General features: G+C 32.6%; 1 protein-coding gene across 1 annotated transcript in view; it reads left to right on the plus strand.

Annotated features, from left to right (window-relative positions):
• Positions 1–22,278, plus strand: part of LOC117175155 (cylicin-2-like) — a 112,600-nt gene extending 90,322 nt beyond the window's left edge. The window contains exon 5 of the mRNA XM_033364780.1: positions 22,141–22,278. Coding sequence (XP_033220671.1) covers positions 22,141–22,166 — 26 coding nt within the window. The 3' untranslated portion in view covers positions 22,167–22,278. The remainder of the gene's footprint in view (positions 1–22,140) is intronic.
• The last annotated feature ends 3,614 nt before the right edge of the window (positions 22,279–25,892 follow it).

Consider the following 25,892-nt stretch of genomic DNA (forward strand, 5'->3'; position numbering starts at 1 on the left):
ACATGGCGATCGGGCTGAAACTATAGCTACAAGCTATCTAAGGATGGTACTATAGAACGCCACCTCAAGGTAGGCCTAGTGACGCCATCTCTTGGTCAGGCCAGAAACTTATCAATCCACCCTCGTATTAGGTGGATCAAAAGCTAATGCTAAAGGTGCTTTTGAAAAATTTCATAGAGTTTGTTTTAGAGAAGAAGGAAAAAGAACAGAACTGCTAGATGATTTTTATAAGGCAGGTTTTACATCAAGTGGTTTATCTAATATATTATGTTCAGGAGGGAATAATGCCGCTTCTATTTTGAGAAACTTTCATAAACTCTGTTTTGATAAAGAAAATTATTTAAATCACTTCTTTGTCGAGAATGAAGGTTTTGAGCTAAAAAAGTTATGTATGATATTACGCCGAGTGGGAAATAATATTGGTCCTATTTTTCAAAAATTGCATGAGCTTTGTTTTGACAAGGAGGGAAACAAAACAAAATATTGGACCAATTTTGTGGAAGATAGTTGTTGTAATATACGAAATTTTTTAGGCATTAAACGTGGTTGACGTTATTGATGGACGTGGCCTTATTTAAACAAAATCTAAAGATGCTCGATCTGCTTTTTAATATTATATCAATTCATAAAGACAATATTGATATTAAAACAAAAAGACAATATTAATAGACAATGTTTATTAATTAATATAACTGCTGCAAAAGTGATTTCATTGTAATGTATAGTAGTGACATTATGTGGCACAGAAAGTATACGGGCATTGTGAAACCGTACAACCCGAAGTACCCTAAATTTGTTATTGTTTAAACACTTTGTAGTATTGTTAGAGGCGCTAATTTCCATAAATCCATAAAGTTTATTTACGTTAATAGGAAAACTAAAAAGTATGTATATGCGATATTTGACTCTAGGATGAACTGTTTTCCACTTAATATAAGTTATATTCATATTTTTGTAAAATAAAAGGACATTTCAAAGAGGGAATTATTTATATAACTACTGTTAAAGTTAACGTCTAGTTAATGTCTCCAAAGTACCCTATTTTCAAGATTTGATCGGTATGGGTACTCTATTTGAGTCAGGCGCTTTGAAAAAAACAAAAATCATAGAATGACTGCAAGAAGTAACACTATTACACACTTTTCTAAATTAAAATATGACATTAGTCACTTTTTATTTAATAAATTAATTCTTGGTTTAATCACTCCTCATTTCAGGTATATACCTATTTTTGAACATTTATCTTGAATTCTTGGAAATATTTCAGAATATTTATAAAGGTTCTGAGAAATTTTCAAGATTCCAATAATTTAAAGGGTTTTTAAGATTTTAGGGATATTTAATACTTTTGAATCATTTCAGGTGCATTTAATATGAAGTATTTTAGGAAATTTTTTAAGATTTCGAAGAATTTTTAAAAAGATTTCACGTTATTCTATAAGATGTTCGAGGGTCCCATTGAGTATAAGGGATTATAAAACTCCCAATGTATTTTAATACCATTTTCATCATTTCATCAAATATCATCACAGAATTTCTCGGATTTTATCATTTTTTAGTGGGTTTTAAAGAATTTATTCATAAGAAGTTTGAAGAGGTTTGGTATTCGCCCTGAATTCTTTGCAATTCTCTGGAATTTTTTAATTCCCTTGAATTTCTCTAAATGTACGAAGTATGTATGAATGCAGTGTAAAGGATTTTAAATAATTTGGGTTATTTATAACATTATAAATGCATGTTTTATTGATTTCAGTAATTTCATGCGATTTAAGAGGATTTGAAATACTTGAGGGCATTTTAAAGCATTCTCAGGCGTTTTCAAGGGCTTTAAAATGTCTCTAGGGCTTTCGAAATATATCAAAGGATTCGAAATTTTAAAAGATTCCAAGGCATTTTCAAAAGATTAAAACAATTACAAGGGATTTCAAAAGGTTTTGATAATTTTAAGGGATTTTAATATTTTAAAGGATTTCACAATTTTCTCACAAGGCATGGGGGATTTCATAGGGTTTTTGAATATTTGAAGAGATTTTGAAATATTTTTTGCAATTTATTTGGAATTCGCCATGAGTTCTTGTTAAGTTATCCTAAATCCCTTTAAATTCTTTTGAATTCTTCTAATTTAATCAATCCTACCCAATTCAATATTTTTCAATATTTTTTTTAATGTTTTCAATTCTCTTGATTGCTTTTTTAATTTAGGTTGATTTGTTATGAATTTCCGTCTAATTCTTCTCATTTCTTTTGAATTTCTCAAAATCACTCGAAATTTATAGTTATCCAAGTAGGGTTTCAAAGATTTGAAGAGATTTGAATTTTTTGCAATTCATCCTAAATTCTTTTAAATGTTTGTAATTCTCTGAAATTTTTTTAATTTACTACGATTCGTCTACATTGATTTAATCCTACTTAATTCAATGCATTTTTAACTGTTTTTATTTTATTTCATTAAATCTTTTTAACTTTCTTGAATTTTTCTAAGCCTATTTCAGAGTTACTGAATTCAATTAATTTTTTCATATTTTCAAATTATTTTACATCCAATGGATTTTTTAAAATAATTTGTGTTGAATTTTTATAAAATTTATCGAATTCTTCTCTTTTATTTTAAATCCATCTAAATTCATTCCAGTTTTACGGAAATAAATGGATTTTGTAGCATTTTTCCAATTCACTTGAATTCATTGAAATGTAACTTTAATTGTTCTTAAATCTTCTGAATTTATCATGAATTGGTAACCCTTTGAGAGCGAAAAAGTACCCTATGAAGGAGACAAAAAATTAAACTTTGGGCCCTATATTTTATCCCATAGGGAATGTGATCACTTCTTAGTCCAGGAAGAACATTTTAGGCTGGAAAAATTACATATGATATTACTGGGATTAGGAAATAATATTGGTCCTACTTAAAAAAAATTACATGATCTTTGTATTGACAAGGCAGGAAAAAAAATAAACTATCTGTTTGACTTAATTTTTATTTTTTTAATTCCTGATTTTACATAAATTTTATTTTCGGAATTTCGAAACTGAATATTCATGAAAGGAAATTTCATTTTTCCTTGATATGGCAACCATATATTACAACAGTGCAAGACATATGGTTATTTGTGTACAATAAAAATCATAATAATATTAATTCTAAAAAATAACTATTATGTAACATATTGTTTTCTGTTGTATTTTATTTGCTCAGTAGTACATCTTAGCCTAGGTGTTTATTATAAAAAAGTACAATCGGAGGACCTTTTTGGTAAAATTAAAAATAGCTCGCAAGACGAACAGTGAGTGGGGAGTTTAATATAGAAATATTTTTTATCAATTCCATTATTAATTTTTAGACGCTAGCGGAATTTCACAACTGGTTTTTGGCTTTTCAATGTCTCTGTCTTTCGATTGATAATCTACCCATTTCCCTATATTCTAGACCATTGACAATGCATTTAGACGTTCGGAAATGGTGGATTGGCCAACATTCAATGCATTTGCCATTTGCTTCATTGTCTGCCTTGAGTCTTCATCCAATAAAGCTTGCAAAACTTTATCTTCAAACTTTTTTGACTGACCTGGACGCTCCTTGTCTTCTATATCGAAGTCACCAGTTTTAAACTGTTCAAACCATCGTTCACAAGTTTCTTGGGTTTTTTCCCTGTAAGCTTCAACCAATAATCTATAACTTTCAACAGCCGCTTTCTTCAAATGAAAGAACGTTATTAAACTTCCCCACAAAAAGGCCCTTACAGGTACGTAATTCGACATTTTCAAAGCTTTTGAAAAATATTTTCTTTGCACAATGACAATCCAGAACAAACTGGCTTTTGGTGACGTATGTCGAACCTACAGAACGCCATAGACGTCCTTTGCTCTATTTCCTATGATAATGCAATTTAGAACTTATTAGTGAGCGAGCGAACGAAAGCTAGAGCGCAAGCGAAAGAGAGTGAGAGAATGAGAACGCAAACGCTTCTTAGTCTACTTATACTATGACATAAACATTACTCACAATTTTTATGCTTCTAATCTAAGCGACTTATGTTTCTTTTTTCTTTCACGTTTTTTGATACCTCTAATTTGTCGTTAGCACCCTTCAACTCTTCTATTCATTCTTCTCCTAACTCATCCTCCCCTAGAATCTTAACCATATTCTCTTGCCAGCTTGCTTCCTCTTCTATTCATCTCCTACATCCTTTCTATACATGCGGCCATGTTTCCTTCTCTCATTCACATATTCTACACTTTCTGTTCTCTTCTTTTTCCTCATACATACCCTCCCTTGCCTCGTTTCCCAATTTAAATATTTCTATTCCTGTCCACCTTCTCTTTCTCCATCCATTTTCTAAACACTTTGGTACACCTTCCTCTCTTATCATCTAACACTATTCATTGTATTTTGATTCTCTAAATGTCTACCATCTTTCTATTAATTGTCTTTCCATCCCTTTTTTCCAATTCTTCATAGTGCCGTCTTCTATGTTTCTAGCATTATAAAATTCCATCCTTTCTTCTTCCCATCCTCGTTAATTTTATCGTCCTCCATCTCCTCTCTTCTACCTCCATGAAACATTTTCTCGATAAATCCTGTCCCTTTTCCTCTTTAGGCTTCGTCGTAAATTTTCATGCCCTCTTTCCCGCTCTTATACTTAAATTATCCCTTTGAGCTTCTTCTCTCACCATATATCCTGGCGTCCTCCAGTCTGCCCCTAGGGCCCCAGTGTCCTTTCTTGTAAACTCTCAATATCTTTCCTTTTTTTCATCCCCATATCTCTGCTCCATAAGCAAATACCGGCCATACCTGTGTATCAAATAACCACATTCTCCTTTTCCATTTTTGTTAACCTTCTTTTTCCTATTTTTAATATCTCTTTCATTACCCCTGCTTCATTTTTGATCCTTTCTCTTATATAAGCTCTATGATTTCCGTTCGTTTGCACGATATATCTCAAATATTTAAAATCTTTTACTTCTTCTAACTTTATTCCCTTCCATCTCCCGTTTGATTCTTTCTTTCTTCCCATTCCTTTTCTAAACCTAATTATTTTTGTCTTTTCTACATTTAAATTCAGCTTTTTCCCATCCAAGTATTTCTTTAATCCTGTAATTAAGCCCGTCATCCCTTCTGCATCCTCTGCCATTAACACTATGTAGTCTGCATATGCCACTGTATAGATCTTTTCTTTCCCCAACCTTTTTTCCTTTTTTCATCTTCCAACTCTGATATTAATATATTAAATACCTTGATTTTTGTGTCTCTATAAATTTCCGATACTCTTTTTATTAATCCCTCTCTCATCCCCTTCTTCAATATAACTTATTCTATTTTTTATATATATTTTAATCCTCTTATTCACTAGATAGTTCAGAACATATATGTTGTTCATTACCCCCCTTCCCTTTTCTAAACCCTGTTTGATATGGTGACTCTATCTTTTTTCGTCAAATTCTTTCTTCAATCTCTCCGACAAAACAGGCACATATATTTTATGCTGAGTTGGCATCAACGTCGCACCCCTATTATCTTTAACCTCCTCTCCTTTGACTATTTTACTATTGGTATAATTACTTCTCCTTTCCATAACTCTGGCCACCTCTCTACTCTCCATACTCGATTACACATTATCCATGCCCATTCCTCTAGTTCCGTCCCTCCATATTTCCATACTTCTTTTGGAATCTCATCTATACCAGGTGCTTTTTCATCTTTCATTATTCCTAAAACCTTCACTATTTCTTCCCTGGTTATGTCCTCTTTCTCATCTCTTTCTCCATAATATTTTCCTCCCTTCGTAACTTTTCTCTCTACTCTTAGCAATTACAAAAAATATTTTTTCCATTCTACCATTTCAATATCTTTATTTACTCTTTTTCTTCATTTTCTTTCTCTATTTACTACCTTCCATACCTTTTCTTCTGGCCTAGCCTTCTCCGCCTCTTCCTCAAACCTTTTATTCTCTTCCTCTTTTCTCCAGTTTCTTAATTCCTTTCTGACCTCCTTTTTTCTCTTTGCAATCCTCTAAACCGTTATTTTCCTAGCCTAGACTAATCCCCTTTTCCTATACTTTTTACCTTCGTTTTTTTTTATTCATATTGCTATCACTTTTTTCTCCCCCTAATGTCACTAATAAAGGAAAGTGATCCGAATCAATATAATCACCTACCTCTAGTTTCTTCACCTTCTCTCTTACCTCATCATCCACTATCACATAATCAATTAACGGTCCGTGTATTCTCCTTCCTCATATCCCTCTATATTTCCATTTAAGATAAACCATCCCAACTCCTCCAAGTTCTTCAACAACTTTTTTCCCTCCCCATTTACGACTTTATCTTTGGATTTCTTCCTCTCTCTTCTCCCCATTACCCTCCTCATCTATCTCCTCTTCTTGCATTGAAATCGAACCTATTATAAGCCTAATCTCTTCTTTATTTTCTTCAATTATTTCTTTCATCTCCTCTACTCTACCCAAAATCAACAAGCCCTAACCCACAAGCTCCTATCAACAAACGTCAAACCAACAAGCTCCAAACCCACAAGTTCCAAACTCACAAACCCCAAATACACAAGCTCCATAATCACAAACCACAAACCCTCAAACCCTAAACCTACAAGCTCCATAGGAAACGTACAAAAGCCAAACCCACAAACCCCAAACTCACAAGCTCGATATACACAAACGTACAAACCCCAAACCCATCTTCGGGCTTTCAGTGAGGAACAGGATGAAAGGTTTCATCAGGATATTAAAACAATGAAACGAAGATACCAGTGTGTTTGGAATGAAAATATGATGGCTGATTACTGCTGGGGTCTACAGCGTGATACTAAAACACCACATAAACGAAGACCTATTCGCAGATCGTTTGAAACAAGAAGGGCACGTTATTCCGACAAGAAAGGATGAGAATTGATCGAGTTTTGAAGAACAAATGTCGTGAGAGACAAGCGGACTCTCACTAAACAAGCACCCTATCGTGAGAGGCAAGCGGAATCACGCTAAACAAGCGCCACATCGTGACATTAGACTTTAAAACTTCATATACCTTGACATTAACTGAGCTCAAGTTTCCAAACTTATTCGCCAACAAACTCACAAACACCAGACTCTAGAACCCAAAGTCACAAAACTCAAACCTACCAACCTCAATTCCACAAACACAAATACCTCACATCTTATAATACCAATTGAGAAATTGGTATAATTTGGGGTTGGTGGGTTTGGGGTTTGTGGGCTAGGGATTTGTACGTTTGTGGATATGGAGCTTGTGGGTTTGGGGTTTCTGGGTTTGTGGTTCGTGGGTTTGGGATTGCTGGTGTGGGGATTGTACGTTTGTGTATATGGATCCTGTGGGTTTGTGGGTTTTAGGTGTGTGGGTTTTGAGTTTGTAGTTTGGTGTTTGTGGGTTTTGGGGCTTGTTAGTTTATGGGTTTAGGACTTATTAATTTGGAGTTTGTAGGCTTTGGGACGAAATTTATGCAGAAATTCCAGGTTTTCAACCAATTTTCGAATTTTACTGCAAATCCTGACGTGCCGGCTCAATTCTGCGCATGGATCCGTGTTCAGTGACCCCAATAACATAAAGTTTACCTATTATGATCTCCGTAGACTCCAAAACCATTTTCGGGTCCTGAGTTATCTATTTATTTTGATTGATTATCTTTTTGTTATTCTTTATAAGGCTGTATCGGTCAAAAGCTTTAGCCTGAAAATTAGATTTCCTCTTTTTTCTTCATAAACACCCCATTGGATCCCCATTCGGTTCCTTTTTTAAAAACTCGAAAAAACAGCAAAATCAACTTTTAAATTGTTGAAATTCGGATTCTACGTTGAAATTCCCTATAGAAGGTTACGAAATAATCGTAATAGTTTTTTTTTGCAACGGTAAAAAGTAAGTAAGTAAGTAGCAGTCGCCTGTAAGTAGCAGTCAACAGGCGTTATACGTCTTATATATTTTTTTTAACTTTTTACCGTTGCAAAAAAAACTATTGCGATTATTTCATGACCTTCCATAGGGAATTTTAACGTAGAATCTGAATTTCAACAATTTAAAAGTTTATTATGCTGTTTTTTCGAGTTTTTTAAAAAGGAACCGAACGGGGACCCAATGAGGTCTTTATGGGTACTTTGTAGAGGCTCCATTCGGTTCCTTTGGTCCGCCAGGGTATACACATTTTTGAAATACAAACTGGTACTCTTGTCTACTAGAAGTGTTAAAGAGGAAGCGGGGCAGGTTACTGAAATAATTTTTTCGTAAAATTAAACCTTGTAATTTTCAACTTGCTATAGAATAACGATTTAAAAAATTCGCTCAATGTGATTCAGCGTTATAAAAGGACATTTTTTAAATAAACGTACATTACCCTAAGCGACGAAAAATCTGTGCTTCAATATTTTATTCAACTTGAAGCTAACTGGGTGACTACAGTCGTGCATACAATGCTAGCTGACCCGTTGCACTTCGCGGGCGCAAAAAAGATGCTCGATTTTCGATTACAAACAAAAAATAATAACAAGAACATTTTGCAACAAAATCGTTTTGATCTAGAGAGCAAAAGTCCCTTCAGATTATGTGGTTTGAGTTTACATTAAACAATGTATAGTCGCAGACGTATTTTAGATGTGGCGCAAACCCGAGTCGTCTTGAACTTCTTAAGTAAAAATACGGTCGACACAACTTCTCCTGGCCATAAAAATCTGCCTGATTTTGAGGGAGGTGTCCCTGCTCGCAGCCTGTTTCGAAAACCAATTTAAAAAAATTTTAGTTAAGATCTTGGATCGGACTTAATTCCCTGCTTGTAAATCATTATTTCATTAATAGTAGCTCAACTAAAAGTACTCTTTCAGCTTTAAAAATTGCACTAAACAGAGTCTGTAACAACAAAAACGAGGTTACAGGAAGGAATTTGTCTAATAAAAGTAACTGCTTTTCAAAACTGCAGAATTTTTACCTTCAGGGAAAGTTTTATTAATGAATTGTTCGTATTTGAACTTTCTAGTGGTTTTTTGAAACAGTTTCTCTATTATTCGTTGAATAAGTAATCACGTTTCAAAGTCAGCAGTGATTTTTAGTACCACTTGCGCTAGCCATGTAGATAACATCAAACGGTTTAGGGTATTAAAATAGTTATAAATTCTAAGATAGCTGAAGCATGTTCCAGGATAATCAGCAATAAAGGTTATACATTACAATTTGTTTATTATAATAATCATGAATTTGCAATTGATAATTAAGAGAGAGAGAGTAAAATAGTTATGAGATCAGTTGAGGACATGTGTTTCGAAATCCTATTCAGCCATCCAATTACTATCCAAGAAATGGCAGGATGAATTTAATAATTATATGGTAAGGATTTGTAATTTTAGATTCAAGGAGGAAAAAGGAATTTTTACATTTCACACTGGTTCTGTAGAATCAAGGAGAAACGACTTCACTGATAAGGGAACATCGACATATTACTTGTTGCTGTGAAGAAGAGGGATGAGTCTGCCCTCATATCGCAAAGTGTCACATAGGATGGGGGTCGCAAAAGTTTTTTAACACGTGGCGTTTCTCTGATAAAAAATTATATTTAAATCCGGGTCTATACATTAACACCAATATTATCGAGAAAGAAACATAATAATGGACTTAAAATTGTTCAAATTTAAATTAGAATCATAGAAATATTGTTTTTCAACTCCATCATTATTTATGAACGAGATTTGGAAGTAAAAGTGTATTTTAATTTTCTAGAGCAATCGTATCGTGTCTGGACGTGAAAATGTTGGTAGATACGAAAATACGACCCACAACCTACCTGCAGAAGTAGATGATTTACAAGATGTATCCAGGCAGGATTTGTCTAACAAATTGCAAAATGCTGATCAAGCTAATCAACAAAGAAGTAATCTCCCTCATCGATTGATTAGACTTATGTATCAATTAGACTTATCGATACTTTGCTTGCTTAGAAAGTATACGCTTCGACAAAAATATCCTACATTGTCTTTAGGGTTTGGATATTCTAAAATTGATAAATTTAATGACATTGTTCTTCGTTACAAAGAAAATTCTATTTACATACAGATTGAAAATGTAGAAAACCGTTATGTAAAAGAAAATATTAGTTATGATAGATTATTCACTAAAGTAAATCGAAGTTTTTCTATCAATACTTACTTTAATAGTTTTGTTCAGTATAAAATATCTGAAGTAGAAACTTTAACAAATTCTATAGAATATTTTATTGTCTATACAAATTCAGGCCTGGATTTAACAAAAGAAATGAGATTAAGACAAGGGCGATCTAAAAACATTTATCCTTTTACATTTGATAGCATGGTGAATTTTGACATTTTGAAGGATTTCTTGTATATAACTGATGATACAGGAAAGCAAGGCTTTTATCAATTTTCACAAGACGCAGCAACAAGAGAAGAATTTTTAAAGCGTTTACAATTTTCGACTGCTGTGCAAAAAGTGATAACAAAAAGACAATTGTCCCAGAGATTTGAAAAAAAAGTAAAAGAAGACTTTTTTGCTAAAGTAGTATTTGCAGTCAATCAGCCTAAGAGATAAGAACTGAACAGCATTATTAAAAATGAAATAGACAAGAATAGTAATGCTCAGTACGATTATACAGCTTTACAAGAAGAAGTAATAAGCGATTTGACAGCTGTTGAAAAGCATAAACAACTTGGAAAATTAATCAATGATATACCTGGGATTATTTATGAATTCAATTTGTTAGTGCTTGTCTTGCATGACATGTTTTTGCATAAACTCATGCTTTCCATAAATTTTGAAGGAAAGAGCGACGGTGTATCTAATGACATTAATATTAATTACAAAGGTAGGATCACTTGCGTAAAAGCTTACACAGCAGATACTAAAATTGGTTTTAGTCAGTTATTTCCCTTGGTAAAAACTAAGGAGAAGAATATGTTTTCTATTAATAAACATTTTGCACTTTTCAATGAAGATTTTGAAAATAATATAAGATATTTTATTATCTATACTAATGCAGACCTAGATCTTACAGCAGAAAATAGATTAAAACAAGGACGCTCTAAAGATTTCTATCCTTTAAAATTTTGTAGTATTGATATTCAAAAGAAAAAGTACAAAATTTTAAGAAATATTTCGGGTATAAATGAGAATGGTCTTTATCAATTTTCACAGGAAGAAACAAGAGAAAAGCTTTTAAGTTTCTTAAAGCTTCCACCTTCTTTACAAAAAGAGAAAGAAGAAGGAAGACTTTCTGATAAGAGTGAAAAAGAAATAAAAGAAAAGTTTTTAAATAAACTAATATTTGCAGTTAATCAACTCAATACGACAGTATTGAATAGAACTATTAAAGAGCGTATCAGAACCGATAATAATTCTAATAACGCTCCATATAATTACGAGGAATTACATGAGATAGCTTTACGTTGGTCCGAATCTCATGAAGTTGGTCCCATCACACAAAGAATAATGAAAGAGATTTTTGAAGATATAAAACGTAATATAATAAGTTATCCGGAAATTCTAAATAAAAATATTGATGAAGAAATTAAATTTGCTAAAACTGTGGTTGGCAGACAAGAATCATTTGCATTTCGTCCGTTCTTAGATATTTTAATTAAAGAAGAAATGCTAGAAATTGTAAAGAGAAACGAAGTAAGTCTAATTAGTATGGCCTATATTTTAAGTGGAACTGGAAGTAATGCTAAAAAAGCTTTTAAAGGATTATATAATCTTTGGTTTGATGTAGAAGGAAATAAGACAAGATATTTGAAAATTCTAGAAAAAAAAGGAATACGTTTAGCTACTATGTCTAATATATTATTTAGAGCGGCTTCTAATGCAGCAGGTGCTTTTAAAGACTTATTCGACCTTTGGTTTGATTTAGAAGGAAATAAAACAAAATATTTAAAAAATTTAGAGAGACATGGAATACATCTAATTAATATGTCCAGTATTTTAAATGGTTCAGCAGATAATGCTGCAAAAAGTTTCAAAGACTTATAGGAACTTTGGTTTGATGCAGAAGGAAATAAAACGCAATATCTAAAAACCATAGTAGAAAACGGAATAAAGCTAACTGGTATGTCCAGCATTTTACATAATGCAGGAGCTGACGCTGCAAAAGCTTTTAAAGACTTACATGATCTTTGGTTTGACACAGAAGGAAATGAAACAAATTATTTAAGAACTCTAGAAGGAAAAGGAATAAATTCAACTAATATATTCAGTGTTCTAAATAGAGCAGGAGCTAGCGCGGTTAAAGCTTTCAAAGAATTGTATGATACCTTTTTTGATGCACAAGGAAATAATAAACAGCATTTAAAGGACTTTATTGAGAAAGAAGAAAGGGAAAAATGTTTTACGCTAAGTAACTTGTCCGTTATATTAACTGGATCAGGAGCTAATGTTAAGGGTGCTTTTGAAAAATTGCATTGCCTATGTTTTAATAAAGAAGGAAAAAGAACAGAAATTTTAGATGATTTCTATGATGCAGGCTTTAGCTCGAGTGATTTGTCTAATATATTATCTTCGGGAGGAAATAATGCCGCTTTTATTTTAAGAAGCTTTCATGAACTTTATTTTGATAAAGCAAATCATTTCAATCACTTCTTATTCGAGGAGGACCATTTTGGGCCCAAAAAATTATGTATGATATTACGCGGAGTAGGAATTAATATTGTAACTGTTTTTAGGAAATTGCATGCTCTTTGTTTTGACAAGGAAGGAAACAAAACAAAATATTGGACCAATCTTGTGGAAAATGGTTGTTGTAATATACGACATTTTTTAGGCATTAAACGTGGTTGACGTTATTGATTGACGAGGCCTTATTTTAAAGAAATCTAGAGATGCACCTTCTACTTTCTGTTATTTTTAAAATAAATGTTGGTTTTTTTATAAGCGGTAATTTTTACAATTCAATAAAATGTATCTGCTTGTATAGAAAAACTAAAAAGTATGTATGCGATGTTTTTTTACGATGAACTGTTTCCCAGTTAAGAAGTACAGATTTGTTTTACGTCTAGTTATTAAGACAGTTTTCTATCATACATACTTCATATTTTTGTACAATTAAAGCACATTTTGAAAACGCAAATGATTGATGTAAATAATGTTTTTCACTATTCTTCCTTTTCGTTTAACTAAATAAACAACTTCAGATTTGTGAATAACAAGGGGGCTTCTCCTTTATTTTTTTTTTTATTATTGAATAGTGATGTATCTTATGGTTCAAATCTGACTACAATACATTAATAATTAATTTTAAAAATGTATATCCCGATTCACACATGTCTTCCTCGGTCCATTAATACGGCAACTAGTCATTTACTCAATAATGTTTTTCCGTAAATTTTTCTTACTTATTTCATTATCGCGTGAATTATTTTCAGTAAATAATTATCAGGATATGCAGATCTAAATAAACCTACGTGAAATTGTTTCTATGGCGAAACAAGGATTTCGTAAATATCATTACTTTTGTATTAATTATTATATGTATATTACTTAATTTTCTAATTTTAATTTTCTAATTTTTGGTCACGGAAATTTTTAATTTTTGGCCATATCTCTGGAAACCTGGAAGATTTTGAAAGCTTTATTAGCTTAAATCAAAGATAAGATTCCAGAGATTGCATGCTATAAATTCAATATTTTTGCCTACAACTTCTCTAGATCATCTCTTTTCTTTTCTCGTGATATGTCCTGTTTAAAAATACAAAATTATCTCTATTAGGGACGATTTACGTGGAATTTCATTAGCTTTCTAACTTCATTAGAAAATATTTATTGTGTCAGGCGTTAAAAAAAAGGCTACAGGAAATCCTTCTATACAAACCACTCGAGAAAATTATTTAGCACATTTTATTTTAACATTTTTCCAATTAATTCACGGAATTCCATGAATGATTTGAAATCCATGAATTAATTATTTCCGTGCAATCTATAAATTCCGTGAATCCAATGAAATGTGTGAATCCCATGAAATCCGTAAATTCCATTAATTCAGCGATTTCTAAAAAATCTATGAATTCCGTGAATTCTATGAATTTTGCGAATATCACGAATTTCATGCATTTCGAAAATTCCATAAATTTTATAAATTCCGAGAATTCCAGGAATTTCATGAATTATATGAATTTCACAAATTCCACGTATTCAATTAATTCCGCAATTTACAAGAATTCCATCAATTCCTTAAATTCCGCGAATTCCATGAATTCCGCGTACACCATGAATTCCTTGAATGCCGGAAATTCCACGAATCTCATGAATTTCATAAATTCCGCGAATTCCATGAATTAGGTGAATACCATGAATTCCGCGATTAAGCCAAATTCCACGTATTCCACGAATTCCGCGAATATCATAAATTCCGTGTAATCCATGAATTTTGCGAATTTCATAAATTCCGCAAATACCATTAATTCCAATAATTCGGCGAACTCCATGATTTCCGTGAACTCTATGAATTCTATGAATTCCGCAAATTCCATTATTTTCGTAAATTCCATCAATTTCCTGAACCTGCGTTCTGAGACATACATTTTTTAAATAATATTTTTTTGTCGGTCCACAAAGTTACGCATCTCTGAAGAGCGCATTCGCGTCTATTGCGTCGATTGCAGGAGCTCAATAATACAGTTTATTAATGGCAGCTGCCTTGAGATTGCTGGGAGTTCCGAGATTTCCGACGCTGCTCACGATCAGAATTCACGTGGGATCCTATAGACTCGGCTAAGGTCGGCCGCTTTCGGATTCAGTCGGCTGTTCGTTCCACGTATAGGAGCGTATGTGTAAATGCTCCACACAAATCACCTCTGTCCATACTTAGCCAAAGATTTCCAAGCTTTCTCACAAATGCTAGATTTCTGAGAGATTTCCAAGAATTGCTCCAAGAATTCTCTTAAGCTTTCCCGCAGATCAATATAAGATTTCCTAAAGATGTACAAATAATTACGAGCTTTTAGCAAAATTTTATAAAGGTCTAAGTATTTGAACATTTGCATTATAAGAACTTATTTCTTGACTTAAATGTTCTAATAAATGATTTATTTTAGCTGCTTTTGTTGTTTCTTTCAGATTTTTATTAAATCAGATTAGGGGTTATTCACAAAATACGTGATATGTTTAGGAGGGGGGGGGGGGTCTGCCGAAATATCATTTCCCATGTTAAAATCAATGGCAAAAGTATGGCGAAGGGAGAAGGGGGGGGGGGGGGAAAGTTCCTAAAGAACGTTTCACGTACTTTGTGAATGGCCCCTTAGTAGAACTATAAACATTCGATTCTTTTTCTAGGCTGGAAAGTTCACTCAAAATTTAATTACTTTTTTTCTTATAATGCATCTGAAAGTAATAAATCCATTAAATTGTCGAGATTTACAATTTGAACAAAAATCACAAGTCAAATGAATATTTTTATAAAAGATGTAACTATTAAAATTTAAATAAATTAAATTAAATAGGTTGATAGAACATTATTAAATCCACCTATTCATATAAAATGTATGAAACGAAAAAATAGAAAAAAATATATTCCTTTTTTAGCCCTGGCTTTTCAGCGTAAAATCTTGGCTGAAATTTTTTCAAGACAATCCAAGCGATACATTAGCTTCATTCGCTAGAGCGTGCGAAGGCTTAAGTTTTAGGTTGTTTAGGCAGGGTTCGAATCCCCCAGCGGGTGCGCTTTTTCATAGCGTTTGAGCGTGCGATTATGTTCGTAAGTGACCGTAAGTACAATTTCATAATTTCGAAAATAAATAAAGTGCAGTTAATATAAATAAAACCTTTTTTTGTGCAAATTTATCATTATATTCAATTATCTTTTTCGAGTCTGCCTCACATTTTTAAGCATATATAAGAATGTCTGTTTATTTTTCTTACTTTCCTTATAACCTGTTCTTCCATTGATAACTAATTGACCAACCTTTCATTGCTCTAATCTACTATTTTCGAATATAAGCATGTTCGAACAAAGCCTATTATAGCAATCAATCTTTTATTGCTATATACTTTACCTCCTACTCCACACGCGTTCTTACACTCAGTCCCTAACGGTCTAACCTTTTGCTAGTCTAGACACAAGATTTTAGGCTGAACCATTTAACTGCCATTCCTAATAATTGTAAATTAATCTTTGTCAGATGGCCCAACGTGAAAATGAATTCCTTTACTTTTCTTAAACTGAGTCACATATTTCTAACAATGATACCCAGGTTTTCAAACTAGATTTATCTCCGTGTAGTTAGCCCCTCGGGATTATCTCTTTATTATTCGTCAGATTGGCTGATGAAATACAAGTCAAAGGTAGCCTAAACATGCTCAGACCAAGATATCCCTTACATGAAGTAATCAGTTATATCGTAGGTTTCACTATTCCAAGCAGTAGTAATTTCTTGACATCAGAATACTTTAACTTTTTTGCAAGAAGGCATTCGGCATACTTCTGTAAACCTTCTCATTTGCAATTTCTGATTCATCCAAAGATTGCTTAGAAAGGCAAACTTAAAAGTCAGCCATGTTCGCTAATGCAAGTTATACCTAAATCATTAGCATAACTTTGAGTGCCTAACAAGGAGAAATCACATCGCAGGGAATTTATATTTGGCCACTACTTTTTTAAATGAAAGAGCATCAATAGAGATTAGATTCATCAAAGCCATTCGATGCCATTTATCTCTAGTGGCCCTAGCGAACCGATTGTACGGAAAGGATAGTCTACAATGTATCCTTATAGTATCCACATAGTATCCCTTTTGTATCATGCATTAAAAACTCAAAAAAGAACAAGATGGGCATTAAACTTGTTGCCATGTAAATGATAGGTATAATAATTAGCTGTTTTTTTTGTTGAGTTTTTTAGAGTTTGTTGTTGAGTTTTTTTTGTTGCATGATACGGAAGGGATAATATGCGGATACTGTGAGGAAACTCTGTAGAGTATCCTTTCCGTCATCTCGGTCCGCCGGAAGATGCTCTTTTATTACCGAATGTATGGGCCACATATAAATTGCATGAGCTGTCGTGTCTCCTTTTAAGAGCGTATCCAATCCATGGATTTTCCAGCAAAAAATTATGTGAACAGTAATCAAAATTAGAATTTAGAGCCACAAGCATATCAGATTGCATCGGCATCCTTACTACTCATATCAGATGTCATAGAAAGACTTCTCAGCAGCAGTCGCATGAATAGTAACTATACATAGGGCGCTACGAATGTTTTGCAATACAGACGAACCTTTTATAGTTTTTCGAAGTACTTTCCACCGCAGTGAATACACTTTTTCATACGTCGAAAGCAGTCATCGAACCAACCCTGCCACTTTTCTTCTGGAAGATCTGCACACGCTTCGTCCCACGCCCTCAAAACGTAAGTTTCGTTAGTAAATCGACGCCCTTTTAGTTGTTTTTTTACTTCTGAAAACAAACCAAAGTCACAGTGAGCAAGATCTGGACTGTAGGAGGGCGATCTAGAATAGTCAGTCCAGAGTTGAAAAAAAGCTACTGTGACCTTCACTCTGTGATGCAGTGCATTGTTGTAGTGGAATAGCTAGGTGCGGAGTCGAGATTTCGGCCTGATGTTTTTGAATTGGTTTATGACTTGGGGTAAACATACCTGAGTATACCAGAAAGAGGTGACTGTACGCTGGTTTTCTAGTACGACCCTATCCACAATGCCGCGTTTCCCAAAGAATAATGCAATCATTCTTTTGTTTACAGCTCGAGACTTCCGCACTTCTACTGGAGCATCCTCATCCTCAAACAGTCAGATCTTGTTTTGTGATTTTGTTCGAACGTCGTAATAATATAGCCAGGTTTCGTCCCCTGTTATAATACTATTTACATCCCGAGAAGACCCCGATTTGAATCTTTTTAGCATTTTTTGGCACAACTTTACTCTCGCTGCCATTTGCTCCTCGGTCAAAGCATGTAGTACCCATAGAGTACAAACCTTCCTAACATGTAAATGTCCATGCAGAATTCGATGGACTGCTGGTGCACTAATGTGTAACATTTGCTGTATCTGCCGGTACGTGATTCTTCTATTATCATTTAGTGGATTATTCACAGACGCAATGTTTTTCGATGTCACCACTTCCAGCGGTCGACCTGAGCGCGAGTCGTCCGCGAGACCGAAATTCCCCCTTTCGAAATGTTTGTACCATTGGAAAATTGTTGTGCGATGCGGACAATCCTTACCCTATACCGGAGACATTTCCTCAAAACTTTGGTCTACACTTAAACCGCGAGAAAAGTGGTATCAAATTATCGAACGATATTCTTCCTTTGTCCACGACGCCATTTCTCAATCGTTCCGGGCTGCGTGCATAGACTATACTGAGACCTTAGTCAACAGGTTTCCTCTTCCTACCTAATTTTTGACGCTCTTCCCAATGACGCAAGGATCATCTTTCTTCTTCCAATAGGTTTCGCGTGTTACAAAACTTTCGTAGCGCCCTACGTAGGTTCTTTTCTGTAGACTTGAGAATAATTAGTCCAATAATTTCAAATTCATACCATGAAAATCGCAGGAAAATATTCTTTCAAAAGTTTTTAAAAATTTGAAAGTTTCTGAGATAAAGTCAGTTTTATGTAACGGACTTAATATGGTTTAACTTCTAATACTCAGGAAAAACAGGAAAAAAGAATCCATTGAAAAGGCAACTCTGTGAATTGCGTATCTGTCATTTGCAGATTTAGAAAGTTAAAACAGAATCGGTTTGCGACTATGTGAATCGGTCATTTTCTCAAGCAGCTTCGAATCTGCCATGTACAGCAATGACCATTTTAAGCAAGGTTATATTGAATCGGTTTCCTTCTTTTTGAATGAGAGCGACTTTTTTGTGGCTAAGCTGACATATTTCACACCATTTTTTAATTTATAAATTATCGAAAGATTAAAAGAAATCATGTGCAGGTCTACTAGATTCCTTTTGCTATTTCAGTTATTAGTCTTTTACGGCATGTAAGTTAGTCAACAATATTATAACGACTAAAAGTCTTGAAAAAACAAATCGGCGGCAATTTTGGAATTCTAGTGACGAAAACGGAATTCAAAAGACTTCGAAACCCATTAAACAGAAGTGAATGGATTTTTATTTCCTGGGTACAATGATAGAAATTTTTGGCTAAGCGAACATAAAATGATTAGCCCATTTCTTGAAAAAAAAATTATATTAGTGAATCTTTTAGATTTTTGACCATTTAACCGAAATTCACTCCAAAACCTGACGTACTAGACAAGTCTTTCTACCAGATTCGTTTTCAGCGTCAAAAATCTATAAGATTTATCTTTTGCCATTTTCTTAATTGATCCTCGGAACAAAAAAATGCTATCGTATTAAAGTTTCGCTTTAAACGTTTTGTAACCTTTAAAATAATATATAAATTAAAAATCGTGTAAATTATACTAAATCGTTCTATTTCTTATAAATACTGCATAAATCCAAGCCAATGAATTTAATAATTCTATAATATTAGATAACAAGCTAGATGGTTTCCTCTATATGAACCTATTCAAATTGTTTTATATCTGGTGTTTTCAAGATACAACATTTGTCTTATTAAAAAGCCCATACAACAGACGGGAAAATTTGTTTAAGTCAGTTCTTTCTCTTAGTAAGAACTAGGGAGAAGAATACGTTTTCTATTAAAAGGTAATGCTATAAAAGTAAGAAACGTTATTTAAAAGTTGTAGAAAAAAAGGAATCCGTTTAGCTACTATTTCCAGTATTTTAGTCAGAGCGGGAGCTTATGCTGCAGACGCCTTATGTTTGGTTTGACATAGAAGGGAATAAAAGTAAATATTTTAAAATAATATAAGATGGAAGAATTAAGCTTACTATTATGTCCAGTATTTTATATGGAGCAGAGGCTAATGCTGCAAAAGATTTTAAAGACTTATATAATCTTTGGTTTGATGTAGAAGGAAATTAAACATATTATTAAAAAATTTTAGAAGAAAAAGGAATAAATTTAACAATACTGTCCAGTATTGTGTAATACTTGTTTGACGTGCATGGAAATAACAAACAGAATATAAAGCATTTTATTGATGAAGAAAAGGAGAGAAAATGTTTTACGCTGCGTAACTTCTGCGTTATATTAGGTGAACCAGGAGCGAATGCCAAAGTTGCTTTTGAAAAATTGCATAGCTTATGTTGTAACCAAGAAGGAAAAAGAACAGAACTTCTCGATGATTTTTATAATGCAGGTTTTAGAACAAATGATTTAACCAATGTATTATCCTTAGCAGGCATCATTGCCGCTTTTATTTTAAGAAGCTATCATAAACTTTGTTTTAAAAAAGAAAGTTATTTAAACGGTTTCTTAGACGTGAGAGAACATCTTATGCCAAAAAAATTATGTATGATATTACGCGGAGTAAGAATAAATATTAGTACCATTTTTTAAAAATTGCATGATCTTCATTTTGACAGGACAGAAAACAAAAAAATTATTTTAACAATGTTGTAGGAAATAGCTGTCATATGATATGAAATATAATATTTGAAAATGATAAACACTAAATCTGAAGGTAGCAATTTGAACTGAAACAGAATAATTTGAGAATGTAGATTTATTTTGTAGAGATGCTACTGCTACTAAGGCTTACGTAATGCTCTTGTAATAAATAGTTATGCACGGAAAAAAAATTCTTGAGTTGAAAGAGTGAATCGAGAATATATTAAACTCAAAGAAAGTGTACGCTTGAATTAGGTAAAACGTTTAGTTAGAAGAGTTACACATTTAGTTACTTTATGTAAATTGTTCTCGTGAATCAGGAATTTGGACAAAATTGCTAAGTTCGAAAGTTTATTATTTTCGACAGATTATGTATAATTGTATTATCTTCAGATTAGAAAAAAAATTTAGTTGTTATAGAAATATATTAACTTACAGTAGCCAATTTTTCGTCTGGTATCGCGAAAATTAATTTCCCTGAAATCTGTGTAATGCATTTGGAGGTCAAGTTTGTTGTTTTTATTGCGTTTCTTGATATTTTAATATAGTTATCGCCTACAATCGAAACAAATTTTAATTATTATTACTGCAACATAAACTTCATTTAATATTAACATTCTCGCACATTTTAAGTGGGAAAAAGTGTTTAATTGTCCAAATTAAATCTCACCTGTCACTGCTCCCGATTAGACCGTCGCCATTTTATTTCGCTGCTCCCATAATGCACCGGTGCTCTTCCGATAATTGCTTCAGAGACCTATTCTTAATATCCCTATTATAGCTACACTTATTAGGAGTTTGACTATACGATATCCCTGGTATATGGAAAATGGTCAAGGATATTCATTTTCGTTGATCCAGGGATCTTTCTAAATTCCTTCGTTCGTTTTCAGCTATATGTTTGGCTATAATCAGCAATAATATCCCTGTCACAGCTCAATTTTTTTTACCGTGTGTCATTGGATGTAAAATTATAAATGTGTTTTACAAATTAATGAAGTTTATTCGTGCATAAGAAAAATATTTGTTGAAGCAACTGTCCAAGACAAATATTTAAACCTTTTTTGCACTTTTCCATCAAATTTCGACCATATATGGTATTTAGGTACATCTTTATTTTACCGGTGATGTGTTTCAAAGTGTCCAAACACTATTATTATTATCTCACAGTATGCTGGATTGTAGCACTTTGCTTATCACTTAGAGGCCAACTCACCAATAGATTACTCATATTTCTGATATTAAATATTTTATCGTCCAATTGCATTTTTTAAAAATTTGCATAGTTATATGCAATAAAAATATATATATAATATAATATAATAACATAACATATATTATATTAAATTGTTTCCAACGTGCACTATATGTGGGTATAACCAATACGCGTTACTGGAAAATTTATACTACCTATCTGGTTATGTTGAATCGCACAGAAATCAGTTCACGTCGCAAAGTCTTGTATAGGTGGGGTATCGCAAACATGTTTGTAACATGTGATGCTTCTCTGATAAAAAATGAGATTTAAATCCGTGTCGATACTTTAAACGCGAATATTAACAAAAAAATAAAGTAAAAATAATGGACTTGAAATTGTTTAACTTCATATTAGAATCATAGAAATGTTGTTTTGTAAATTAATTATTAATTTTCGAATGAGATATGGAAGTAAAAGTTTATTTTTTATTTTTTAGATCCTTCGTGTCGTGACTGGGCGTGAAAATGTTGTTACATACGAGAATACGAGCCACAACCTACCTGCAGAATTAGGTGATTTAAAAGATGTATCCAGGCAAGATTTATCTGATAAATTGCAAAATGAGTGTCAAGCTAATCAATCCAGAAGTCATCTCCCACATCGTTTGATTGGACTTATGAATCAATTAGACTTATCGATACTTCGCTTGCTTAGAAAGTATACGCTTCGACAAAAATATCCTACATTGTCTTTAGGGTTTGGAGATTCTAAAATTAATAAATTTAATAATATTGTTCTTCGTTACAAAGAAAATTCTATTTACATACAGATTGAAAATGTAGAAAACCGTTATGTAAAAGAAAATATTAGTTATGATAGATTATTCACTAAAGTTAATCAAAGTTTTTCTATCAATACTTACTTTAATAGTTTTGTTCAGTATAAAGTCTCTGAAGCAAAAAGTTTAAAAAATCCTACAGAATATCTGATTGTCTATACAAATTCAGGCTTGGATTTGACCGAAGGAATGAGATTAAAACAAGGGCGATCTAAAAACTTTTATCCTTTTAAATTTGATGGCATGTTGAATTGTAACATTTTAAAGGAGTTTTTGTTTACAACTGCTGATACAAAAAAGCAAGGCTTTTATCAATTTTCACAAGATGAAACAACACGAGAAGAATTTTTGAAGCAATTACAATTTTCATCAGCTATGCAAAAAGTGATCACAAAAAGCAAATTGTCTCCGAGATTTGAAAAAGATGTAAAAGAAGACTTTTTTAATAAATTAGTATTTGCAATAAATCAGCCTAGGAGACAAGAACTGAACATCATTATTAAAAATGAAATAGATAAATGTATTAATGTTCAATACGATTATAGAGCATTACGAGAGGAAGTACTACGCGATTTGATGCATGTAGAAAAGCGTAAGCAACTTGGAAAATTAATCAATGATATACCTGGGATTATTTATGAATTCAATTTGTTAGTGCTTGTCTTGCATGACATGTTTTTGCATAAACGCATGCCTTCTATAAATTTTGAAGGAAAGAGCGACGATGTATCTAATGACATTAATATTAATTACAAAGGCAGGATCACTTGCGTAAAAGCTTACACAGCAGATACTAAAATTGGTTTTAGTCAGTTATTTCCCTTAGTAAAAACTAGGGAGAATAATACTTTTTCTATTAACAAGCATTTCACCATGTTTTATGAAGATTTGGAAAAGAATATAAGCTATTTTATTATTTATACTAATGCAGACTTAGATCTTACAGCAGAAAATAGATTAAAACAAGGACGCTCTAAAGATTTCTATCCTTTAAAATTTTGTAGTATTGATATTCAAAAGAAAAAGTACAAAATTTTAAGAAATTGTTCGTGCATAAATGAGAATGGTCTTTATCAATTTTCACAGGAAGAAACAAAAGAAAAGCTTTTAAGTATGTTAAAGCTTCCACTTTCGTTGCAAAAAGAGAAAGGAAAAGGAAGACTTACTGACGAGAATGAAAACGAAATAAAAGAGAAGTTTTTAAATAAACTAATATTTGCAGTTAATCAACCCAATACGACAGGATTAAATAGAATTATTAGAGAGCGTATCAGGAACGATAATAATTCTAGTAAAGTTCCATATAATTACGAGGAATTACATGAGATGGCTTTACGTTGGTCCGAGTCTCATGAAGTTGGTCCTATCACAAAAAGAAAAATGAAAGAGATTTTTGAAGATATAAAAAGTAATATAATAAGTTATCCGGAAATTCTAAATAAAAACATTAATGAAGAAATTAAGTTTGCTAAAACTGTGGTTGGTAGACAAGAAGCCTTTGCGTTTAATCAGTTCTTAGATTTTTTAATTAAAGAACAAAGACTAGAAATTTTAAAGAGAAACGGGGTAAATCTAGTTAGTATGACCAGTATTTTAGGCTATGCAGGAAGTTTTGCTATAAAAGCTTTTAAAGATTTATATGGTCTTTGGATTGATGCAGAAGGAAATAAGACAAGGTATTTAAAAGTTCTAGAAGAAAAAGGAATGGGTTTATCCAATATGTCTAGTATGCTATTCCATGCAAGAGCTAATGCGGCAGAAGGATTCAAAGCCTTGCACGATCTTTGGTTTGATGAAGACGGAAATAAAACACCGTATCTAAAAACCCTAGAAGAAAAAAAAATTAAGTTGACCAATATGAGCAGTATTTTAAGTGGAGCAGGGGATAAAGCTTCAGAAGCTTTTAAAAACTTATACGATCTTTGGTTTGATATAGAGGGAAATAAAACACAGTATTTAAAAGCTTTAGAAAAGAAAGGAATAAATCTAATTAGTATGTCCAGTATTTTGCATAGAGCAGGAGCTAATGCTGCAAAAGCTTTTAAAGACTTATGTGACCTTTGGTTTGATGTAGAAGGAAATGAAACACATTATTTAAAATTTCTAGAAGAAAAAGGAATAAATTTTACCATTCTGTCCAGTATTCTGAATGGGTCAGGAGTTAACGCCGGAGAGGCTTTTAAAGACTTATGTAATATTTTTTTTGATGCACAAGGAAATATCAAAGAAAATTTAAAGCATTTTATTGAAGAAGAAGACCAGGACAAATCTTTTACCCTACGTAATTTGTCCGTTATGTTGAGTGGGTCAGGAGCAAATGCTAAATATTCTTTTGAAAAATTGCATAGCCTGTGTTTTAACGAAGAAGGAAAAAGAACAGAAATTTTAAATGATTTTTATAATGCAGGTTTTATGGCATGTGATTTATGCAACATACTAAGTGCAGCAGCGGGTAGTTTAAAAAAATTTCATGACTTTTGTTTTGTTCGTGAAACAAAAAAGTATTTAAATCACTTATTAAATGAAACGGAAGGTTTTGAGCCGAAGAATTTATCTAAGATACTCCGTAGTGCAGGAGCTAATATTTGTTCGGCTTTAAAAGTCTTTCATGATCTTGTTTTCGATGAGGCAGGAAACAAAACACAGCTATTGGATGATATCTATAAAGCAGGCTTTAGTTCAAGTGATCTATCCAATATATTATCTACAGCAGGAAATAATGCCGCATTTATCTTAGTTAATTTTTATCAATCTTGTCTTAATAAAGAAAATTATTTAAATCACTTCTTAGCCGAGAAAGAACTTTTCACGCCGACAAATTTATCAAAGACATTAGATAGAGTAGGAATTAATATTGACCATTCTTTTGAAAAACTGCATAATCTTTGTTTTGATCAAGAAGGAAACAAAACAAATTATTTAACGAGTCTTATCGAAAATAAACCCTCGAATCAGATACTTAATATTTTACATAAAAAGATTACAAAAGGTCGTTTTACTTTCATATAATATGTCACTTTATAGAGAACTGCTACAAAAGTCTGTGTAATAAATATATACTACTGTGGGCAAAAAATAGTAAGATTTTTTAATTTAAATTTCGCGCGAAAACCCATTCGTCGAAATATTTTTTTTTCTAGGTTGGTATGACTGTCGGTGACATCTGTGCCAAATGTCACATCAAAATAATCATTAGTGTTTAGTATACGCTTGTCTTTCTGAAGCACAAAAAGTGCATTCGGCGATTTTTACAATGTGTGAAATTATTCAACAAAGAAGTTCCATTAAATTTTGTGTTCGGAATCAAATTTCTGGTGCCGAAACGTTCAGCATGTTGCAAAAGGCTTTCGGTGATAATTGTATGTCGCGAGCAAGTGTTTTTGATTGGTACAAATTGTTCAAAGATGGTC

This window comes from Belonocnema kinseyi, chromosome 1, assembly GCF_010883055.1.
Source record: "Belonocnema kinseyi isolate 2016_QV_RU_SX_M_011 chromosome 1, B_treatae_v1, whole genome shotgun sequence".
NCBI classification, from domain to species: Eukaryota; Metazoa; Arthropoda; class Insecta; order Hymenoptera; family Cynipidae; genus Belonocnema; species Belonocnema kinseyi.